This window comes from Pongo pygmaeus, chromosome 6 (assembly GCF_028885625.2).
Source record: "Pongo pygmaeus isolate AG05252 chromosome 6, NHGRI_mPonPyg2-v2.0_pri, whole genome shotgun sequence".
Lineage (NCBI taxonomy): Eukaryota > Metazoa > Chordata > Mammalia > Primates > Hominidae > Pongo > Pongo pygmaeus.
The window spans coordinates 285634-294664 of record NC_072379.2 but is presented as its reverse complement, the minus strand read 5'-3'; the positions used below and the strand labels follow the sequence as shown (position 1 = coordinate 294664).

At 57.6% G+C, this 9031-nt stretch overlaps 1 protein-coding gene across 1 annotated transcript; it reads right to left on the bottom strand.

The window, feature by feature from the left end:
- Positions 1–1544: 1544 nt before the first annotated feature.
- On the bottom strand, positions 1545–5803 carry FOXL3 (forkhead box L3). Its single transcript, XM_054496923.1, has 4 exons — positions 5697–5803; positions 5149–5317; positions 4289–4909; positions 1545–1734 (listed from the first exon to the last, which is right to left on the bottom strand). The coding sequence occupies exons 1-3, from the start codon at positions 5801–5803 to the stop codon at positions 4484–4486; spliced, it is 702 nt and encodes a 233-aa protein (XP_054352898.1). The 3' UTR covers positions 1545–1734; positions 4289–4483.
- Between the last annotated feature and the right edge of the window lie 3228 nt (positions 5804–9031).

Sequence of the window (9031 nt, the reverse complement as noted above, 5' to 3'; positions counted from 1 at the left end):
GGCCAGAAAGTTAGAACTGAGGAATTTCAGGAGCCCAGCCCTGTCACAGCCTGGGGTGATGGGAGTGGGGGCACCCCTGCTCCCCAAACCCAGTCAGAACCACAGAGGAAACCAAGACAGAGAAGGGAGGGCCGCCAGACCCCCGCACAGAGGCCAGTGTAGGCCTCTCAGAAGAATCCGGGCGGGAAACATCCAGCTATGTCCTGGTGCCAGTCCCAGCCCACCAGGGGCCGTGTCCTCTGGCCCCTCACAGCCCAGGTGCCATCCTGAGGAAGTCCTTGTCCCCTGGCCTGCCAGTCAGACGGGAGGGGGCCATGAGGAAGCTGACAGTGCCCAGGGGCACACCACGGGGTCCCAGGGAAAGAGGCAGGGAGTCTGGGGGCTGCTTCCAGGAAGGGAGGTGCCCAGAGAGCCGCCGTGGCCTGGGTACTGCGGGGAGCCAGGTTCCACGGGGATGCCCAGCTCAGGCATTTATACCCCAGGGAGCTGGTCGCTTCCCTGTCTGGGTCCCAGGGCCAGGCAGATGCACAGGGGCGCGAGGTGGGAGCAGAGCTGGGCTAGGGCCCATGAGTCCAGCTGACAGCCTCTCGCCTGAGCCCTGGATGGTGCTGTGCACAGCCCGTGCCACGGGCAAGGAGCCTTGGACTCCAGTGGGCAGAGGACCCTGCCGAGGACACACAGTGGCACGACTCCCAGCCTGGTGCCCCTGTCTCCCAGGAAATCCAGCACCACCACAGACCTCCAGGGCAGCTGTCCTGGCTGGGCAACACTGAGGAGGGGGCTCATGGAGATCCCCACTCTCTGCACACCATCCTCACCTTCCACGAGCACAGGATGGAACTGGCCAGGAAGGAACGCCTGGGGACAGGAGCAAGAGCAGTGTGTGGTGTATGCTGAGGCCACATTAACCAAGGCCAAGCGCCCAGACCATGGGAGGTGATTGTCCTTCTGGGCTGTGCAGAAGTTCGGCATATCAGAAGGAAGAGGGACAGATGGAGGCAGATGCAGGAGCTACATATCAAAGGCTGAAGAGATGGTAAGTCTGGCCTGGACTTGGGGGCTGGGCGGGCATGGCTGGGGTCTTCCTGTGCATGGCTCCCTGCCTGCACCTCCCTCCAGTCACACTGGCCTCTGGCCCCCAGCACAGGGCTTGGCACAGGCTGCCCCCTACGTGGAATGCCCTTTCCTCCTGGCTCGTTGTTCCAGCTCACCATCACGGCCTCAGCTCCTGAGAGCCTGGCCTGGCCACGCGCTTTGCACACTCAGTTATCTTCTGCTCAGCGCCCTGTGAGCTCCCTTCCTGACACATCCGGCGCAGGGCTCTGCAAGCACGCAGAAGCTGCCTGTCTACTTCACGTGTGTGCTGTGGGGCTGCAGTCTGGGCCTCTTGGGTTCATGGTTGCGCCCCAGCTCCTAGCTCAGGGCTCACGAATGTTTGCTAATGAATAAACAGCTCCCACCCTGCTCAATCAAGGACGGGAGGAATTTGAAGAGAAAGGAGGCTTTTCTCTCTTCTTCCCCAGGAGGCAGACCAGGGGCCAATGGACAGCAGATTCCAAGAGTTTTATTTCAGCTGGGTGCAAAGGGTGGGTGTCAGCCCAGGAGGCCTCTCTGGAGGGGTGCTGCTCCGCTATAGCCAGCAACTCAGCAGTGGGGAGGAGGGGCTCATCTGTGGTCAGTTTGCACTCGGGGACCTGGTGGTTGCTCTCAAATCTGCCGCTGTCCTGCTTCTGTCTGTGGGAGGGAGGGATAAATGTGTCTGGGATTCTCCCTCCTCCAGGAACTACCAGGGACTGACCCCTCATTCCTGCGACATTTGGTGGAGGAGCCTCTGCCCAGCTTCTGCGAGAAGGGGCGCCCTAAAGTCTCGGGAAAAGGAGCTCAGGGCCCAGGTGCCACCCAGCCTGGGAACTTTGGTCCCAAGCACAGCCATTTGCACACACCGCCCCTGAACATCCGCTTGGCAGCACCTCCCAGCTTTGTTAATGGAAGCCTGGTGATCCGTAACCCGCGTGTGGCAGACATCTGCTCGGGGCATATCGATGATCAATCGGCGGATTTGCAAGAAAGGCATAAAGTATTTAATTATAATTGTGTTGGGCAAGTGTGCGTGGTGGCGGCAATATGTGAATAGGTCACAGCCAGCCCTCACCCTGCTATGTTGCTGGTATTAAATGCCATTCACTCTAAGGGCTGGGAACCTTTCTGAAGTTGCAGGGTATCATGCACTGGCAAATTGAAAATGTCCCTTTGCTTTTGAAAATATGATTGATACCCTTTGCAAAACAAATGACGCACCTCATAGTACACAGATTTCCCCCAGTGCTGCCCTTGCCTCTCCTGGGTGTCGAGTCTACTTTTGGCCACAAATATATTCTCAGAGAGGATGAGCTATAAAGACCTTGACTTATTCTGAGGCCCCCAAGAGCATTTAGGAAAAGGGGTTTTGTTGTTGTTGTTCCAAATCAGGCTTTGCTTACCAGAACAAAGTGCAGGAACTCAAAAGACAAAATGTAAATTTTATTTCCTCTGTTGGTAGCAGAAAAATATATCTTCAGATACTTTCTTTGCCATATACTTATGTATGGGAGCATCTGCCTCTATGACCATCTAAATTACATCTTGTATGATTTAGATCTATGCTTTTAGCACAACCAGCAAAGGGATATAAAAATAACAGGAGTACAGACAGACACAGGTCACATACCACAATACACACACACACACACACACACACACAAACACATGTACATACCATGCTGGTAGCCTGTACAAGCTAGCATGGAGGGAGTGAGGAGCCAACCCGGAGCTGCATGCCTGTGATGCAGGTTCCCATCTGTGAAACGGGCATGAGAGCTGCAGCGCCCGTCTCCTAGGATCCTACACCTGGTGGGCTGTGGGAGCACCAGGAACGCTGGCTGCTCTCCCAGTAGAGAGTTCTGGAAACCAGAAGCTGACATTTGCAAAGGAGAGGTGTCCACATTGCAAGCCTCATTTCCACTTCCAGGAACAGGCATTTGAGGCCGGGCTCCAGCTCCTTCTCCCTGGCCGAAGGGTGCCCTTGTAGGCAGAGGCTGCGGTTGCCTGGGCCGCGAGGCCTGGGAGTGGGTGCACCACCACGGGGCCAGGCGTTCACAGCGTCTGTCAGCAACGGCCTTCCTCCCTCTTCTCAAAACAATGAACCAAACACATCGAGTCTATTTACAGGGCAGGTGAGTGGGGGAATACTTGGATTCTTCCAAATAGAGACGAAGCCAGGGCCAAGCATCTTTTGCATGTTCTGGTCTGTCTCTGCAGCCCGCCTGCCTTCACGGCCGCCCAGTCCCTGTTTTTAAGTGTCCGATAGAGCAAGACTACGTAATTCCCAAACGAGACAGCCAGGCTCGTTGGGTGTGTTTTTGCCGTTCACAAAATTAGCCAGTCGTTGTCACCGAGCGAATCAGATTAGGTGTAATCCATAGTAATGTTCAAATTAAGTTACTGAAAGCAATTAACTCTGCAAAAATGGGCTGGTGAAAAATGATAAAGCTGGTCAAATAGTTTCACTGTGCATAATTGTGTTTTTAGAAAGCCCGTCTCTACACAGTAATTAAATCCTTTACATTTCAAGTGGAGTGCACCCACCTCGGATACTTGTAACCATGCACTGTGAGGTGTCACAGGAATTTTATCAGCAGCCTGCTCTCTTGGGCACCTGATTTTTTGGGAAACCACTTGATGGAAGGTGCCCGAATCAGGGCTGACTCCCTGCTCAGAAGAATCGAGAAATTTGGACTTTGCCCCAGTATCATCCCAAATCTGGGCCCCTCCTTCCCACCTTGCGTTTCTCACTTCTGGTATAAAAAGCACCACGGATTTCTTAATCTGTCACCAAAATACTCGGCTGACACAACAAGATACATTTGTCACTTCCAATCACGTCACTGCTAGCACGGACACCATCATCAGCCTTGGGGTGACTAATTCATGGGGCCAATTGCCATCTCTCTTCACGGTTTGTGCCTTACCACTATTATTTTAACCATGGGGATGACGTGAACCAGCCCACTGACCGCACACTGGGCACTTGTGGCTTTTGGGGTGTGGCTGCCTAGAAAACTCACCCTCAAGTGACTGAGGAATGAAATATCTCCTGACTCCAGGGACCATGACCCTGTGTTTATTCCTCAGAGCAAGAGCACTAGGTCAGTCCAGAGCAAACCCTTAGGTAAAACTGGAACCCAGTGGGGTTTTCCCTGCAAGAGAACTGTTTTCTGAACAGGTCAAGTCACAGCCTCACAGTCTATACCTTTAACGAGCTCCACCTCCGCCTGTCCCCCCAATCCAGGCCTGGTGAGGCACCTGACCTTCTGTCTGCACGAGAAATTGTAGGATTTGCGGAACTCTGGCTTCCTGGCTCAAGGTGGGGCTGGAATCATCTTTCCAGGAAGGGTCCGGGGAAGACCCCAGACTGAACTTCAGGGGCCTCCAGGGTGGCTCCACATCACATTGTCCAAAAGTAGCGGCCCACGTTCTCCAGCCGCGGGTATCTGCCCTCTTGTGCGAGGCAGGGCGGCTTGAGCCCAGGGAAGGGGTCTGGGGAGGACAGGATGTAGTCGATGCTGAACTTGAGGTCCCGGGGGTGCTCCTTCCCCGGGGGGACGGGGCTGGCGGGGGGCTCACGGCCCGGGGCGCCCTGGTCAGCGCTGTCCGGGGCCAGGGACCCCTGAGCGGCAGGCGGCTCGGGCGGACACGACGGCCCCTGGGCGCCCCCCGCGCGCGGACCCCTCGGCCCCTCTCGCTTGGGGCCACGCCGCCGCCGCCGCCGCCGGTAGTTGCCGTTCTCGAAGAGGTCCAGCAGCGACTCGCAGCCGCCCGCGAACGTCCAGTAGCTGCCTTTGCCCTTCTCGTGGCCCTCGGACCGCGGCACCTGCGCGCGGAGGGAGGGGCTGGGAGCGGCTCCGCTGCGCTGTGCGCCCGCCCTCCTTGTCCCCTCGGGGCGCCCTGGACCGGGGCGAGGGGGGCGCACTGCGCAGGTGGAGGCGGCCCCGTGGGCTGAGGACGCACCTCCCCGCAGCCGCCGAGGTGCCCTCCCCTCCCCGCCACCGAGGCCCTGGCGCAGGTGTCGCCACGCGGGGACACCCGGGGCCCGTCGGGGGCGGCGCTCACCTTGACGAAGCAGCTGTTGAGGGACAGGTTGTGGCGGATGGAGTTCTGCCAGGCGCGCTGGTTGGCGCGGTAATAGGGGAATTTGCGCATGATGAAGTCGTAGATGCCGGACAGGGTCACCCTGCCCGCGGGGCTCTGCTGAATGGCCATGGCGATCAAGGCGATGTAGCTGCGGAGCCCGGGGGTCAGGCGGGGTCTCCGCGGGGGCAGCCTCCCCCCCGTCCTTCCCCCCATCCCGCAGGACGCCGTGGGGCGCAGAGGCGGAGGAGCGAGGCGGTGTTGGGGAAAGTGTCCCCCGCAGCTCGCGGTCCCCGGCGCCACCCAGACCCCAGAAGCTCTTCCCCGGGCTGGGGAGGCCCCTCCCCGGGAGGCCAAGAACCTTTCCTGGCTCTCCCCAAAGTAGGGACAAACGCGTCCTTTCTCTGAGCTCCGCCGGAGAGAAGAAATCTTCCCCCCGCCCTTCCTTCGTCCCGGGCAGGTCCCGGCGACCTGGGACCCCTGCAGGGGGGTCACTGTCCCGCAAACCCCACCGCCACCCCCGCAGTCACCTGTACGCGGGCCGCGTGAGCCTCTTGTGTTCGTCGGAGCTGCCGGCCGGGTAGTCGTCGGCGTCGTAATTGAAGCAGTTGTAGGGATACTGCGAGCTGTCAAACATCCTGGCGCGCCCGGCGCTTGCTGGGGGTCCCGGCTGCAGCTGCCGCCTCCTCCGCGCCGCCCGCCGGCTTCTCGCAGAGCCCTCTCCACGCGGCCCAGCAGCGACTGCACTGCGGACTTCTCTCCGCCGGAGCGGGAACCTGGGCTCCTGGGGTCCCCCGCCTGCCCCCACCCCGTCCTCTCGCATCCAATCCCGGCGCGGGGGAGGCCCCAGCCACCGGTAAAGCGGCCGAGGGGAGCGGAGCGGAGCGGGGCGTCTCGGTGACCCTCTGACCGCCGCGGGGGGAGGGAGGAGGAGGCGGCGCGCTGGGTGGTCCGACGGGCGGGGCGGCCCCCCCATCCCGCTCCCTTTCGGGGACGCTCAGGGCAGGGCTCGCTCCGTCCCCGTCCCTGGAGGCAGCTTGGGGTGTCCTCGCAGGCTCCCTGCACTGGCGGAAGTCTCCTCGGAGCGCCCCGGTCCCGTGCGCCCCGGTCTCGTGCGCCCCGGTCTCGTGCGCCCTGGGCGCGCCTGAGACTCGGTGGTGCTTTCCGGGCGCCGGGATCCCCGGGTGGACGCTTGGGTCTCAGCGGAGAGCACAGCCCGGAGTCGGCGTCGGAGACCAGGACTGCGGCCCCCTCCGCCGCCTGCACTGTCCGCCGCTCTCCACCCCAGAGCGGCCGGGGGGTCCAGGCCAAATCCGTGGGGCCCGCCGGGCGTCTCCCGGCCTTGGTCAGTGGGTCAGCTGAGCCAGAGACCCACGTCCCAGAGCTTTCTGCGGCGCCCTGTGCTCCCGCCCAGCGGCCTCTCAGTGCCTGCAAGTGAGTCCCCGCCAGGCCCCGGAGGGAGGGGGACTTCCCATCCGCAGAGTCGCCGCTTCACGGGTCCCTTCTGGGTCGAAGCTCCGTTTTAGGCGCACGCAGAGGGAAGAGAACAGAAGCCATCCGGGTTAGGAAATTCTGGAGAAAAGTAGAGAGGCGGGATCTTACGGGAGTAGGGGGTTTTGTTTCACAGTAGACATGAGACTGAATAGTATTTCCAGGAATAATCTGCAGAATTCTGACCGACAGCCGTGTCTGTGAGTCGGTCTGAGGCCAGAAAGCTCGGGATAGATACAGCCTTCACCCAGGAAATGTCTTCACAGCAGCACCTTCAGCTCTGAAACGACCCAGACAGCGGGGCCTGGCGGCTCACGCTTGAAACCCCAGCGCTTTGGGAGCCCGATGTGGGAGGATCACTTGAAACCAGGAGTTAGAGACCAGCCTCAGCAACAGAGAGAGACCCCTGTCTCTATAAAAAATAAATGAATGAATGAACTTGTTAAAATACGAGGTGACTCATGCTGCTTGCACCCAGCTGGCCCCAGCGGTGCCTGGAGCTGTCGCTGCCCTTGGTAAAACCGCATCTGCAGGCGGGCTCAGCGCCCCTGGGGTCCCCCTTGGAGGAGAAGCCTGACACGTGGGCGTGGGCACATGCAACTCCTCCTTCTGCGGTGGGCACTGTGGCTGCCTGGCCTCGCTCGGGATCCGAGTCACACTGAGGCTCAAACACACTCAGTGACTCCGTATTGTCCCCTTAATCGGATGTCAAAACTAAAAACGCAACCAGCACGGTGCTTCACGCCTGTAATCCCAGCACTTTGGGAGGCCGAGGCAGGTGGATCACGAGGTCAGGAGATCGAGACCATCCTGGCTAACACAGTGAAACCCCATCTCTACTAAAAATACAAAAAAAATTAGCCAGGCGTGGTGGCGGGCGCCTGTAGTCCCAGCTACTCGGGAGGCTGAGGCAGGAGAATCACTTGATTCCCACAAGTGCAAGGGAAAGAGAGAGCAGGCGATCAGCCAGTCGGGAGCTGCAGCCTGTTTTGGGGACGTTCACGAAGACCAGCAGTGAATCTCAAGAATCCGGCGGCTCTCAGACACATCCAGCAAAATGTGTGAGTTCTAGACAACACGAGCAATAAGACACCATTAGTCAACCCCGAAAACAGAACAGTGACTTAGGTTGTTTCTGACTCATATCTATGTGGCAAAAATATAAAATTGTAATCTTGATAAACATCAAATCTATGCTTGCATTTGGCCTAGAGGGGATAGAGGAGGATGGAACTGGTGGGGAACATGGGGGACTTCAGGGTTATCTCTGTGGTATCTGGTTATGTGTTGTTGTTTTTTTTTGACGGAGTTTTGCTCTTGTCACCCGGGCTGGAGTGCAGTGGTGCGATCTAGGCTTATTGCAGCCTCCGCCTCCCAAGTTCAAGTGATTGTCCTGCCTCAGCCTCCGGAGTAGCTGGGACTACAGGCGCCCGTCACCGTGCCTGGCTAAGTGTTGTATTTTTAGTAGAGACAGGGTTTCACCATTTGTCCAGGCTGGTCTTGAACTCTTGAGTTCAAGTGATCCGCCTGCCTCGGCCTCCCAAAGTGCTGGGATTACAGGCATGAGCCACCGCACCTGGCCAGGTTACATCTTACTTATACATTTTTAATTAAAAGCAGTTTTTTGGCAGAAAGCTTATAAAATAGAGGAAGGTATAAACCATCTCCTAGAACTCTGTCATTCTCAGCTGGCCGCTGTCAGTGCTGTTTGTAAACTGCCGTCATAGAACGTGCTTCAAAAACTTGATTTCTGATGTCTACAGACTGTTGAATGCGTCAGAATTCATTTATCAAACATAATGAAATGTATCTGGGGAGCACGTAATGTCAGGAACCTCATAATATGAATAATCACCTGCCAATTTCTAACTATAGATTTATTAGTGCTCAATTTCCTTAGACATCTGACACTTTTTTTTTTTTTTTTGAGATGGAGTCTCGCTCTGTCACCCAGGCTGGAGTGCAGTGGCGCGATCTCAGCTCACTGCAAGCTCCGCCTCCTGGGTTCACGCCATTCTCCTGCCTCAGCCTCCTGAGTAGCTGGGACTACAGGCGCCCACCACCACGCCCGGCTAATTTTTTGTATTTTTAGTAGAGACGGGGTTTCACTGTGTTAGCCAGGATGGTCTCGATCTCCTGACCTCGTGATCTGCCCGCCTTGGCCTCCCAACGTGCTGGGATTACAGGCGTGAGCCACCGCGCCCAGCCATCAGACACAATTTTTAAAAAGAATATTAGGAAAATACTTAAGAAAAGCGTCTGCTTTGCTGGAGTGCTTGCTCGTTCTTCAGTATTTTTTAGCCATTCTCTGAACTAGACAGCTACTAGGGAGGCATAAATTCTCAAAAATAAAATCAGCTGATATTCTGAAACC

Bases quoted from the DNA above. Each gene is read 5' to 3' on its own strand.
- FOXL3 (XM_054496923.1), bottom strand. From the start codon at position 5,803: ATGTTTGACAGCTCGCAGTATCCCTACAACTGCTTCAATTACGACGCC. The intron at 5,318-5,696 runs GTGACTGCGGGG...CGGGCTCCGCAG, and splicing joins CTCACGCGGCCCGCGTACAG to CTACATCGCCTTGATCGCCA. The intron at 4,910-5,148 runs GTGAGCGCCGCC...CTCCGCGCGCAG, and splicing joins TCAACAGCTGCTTCGTCAAG to GTGCCGCGGTCCGAGGGCCA.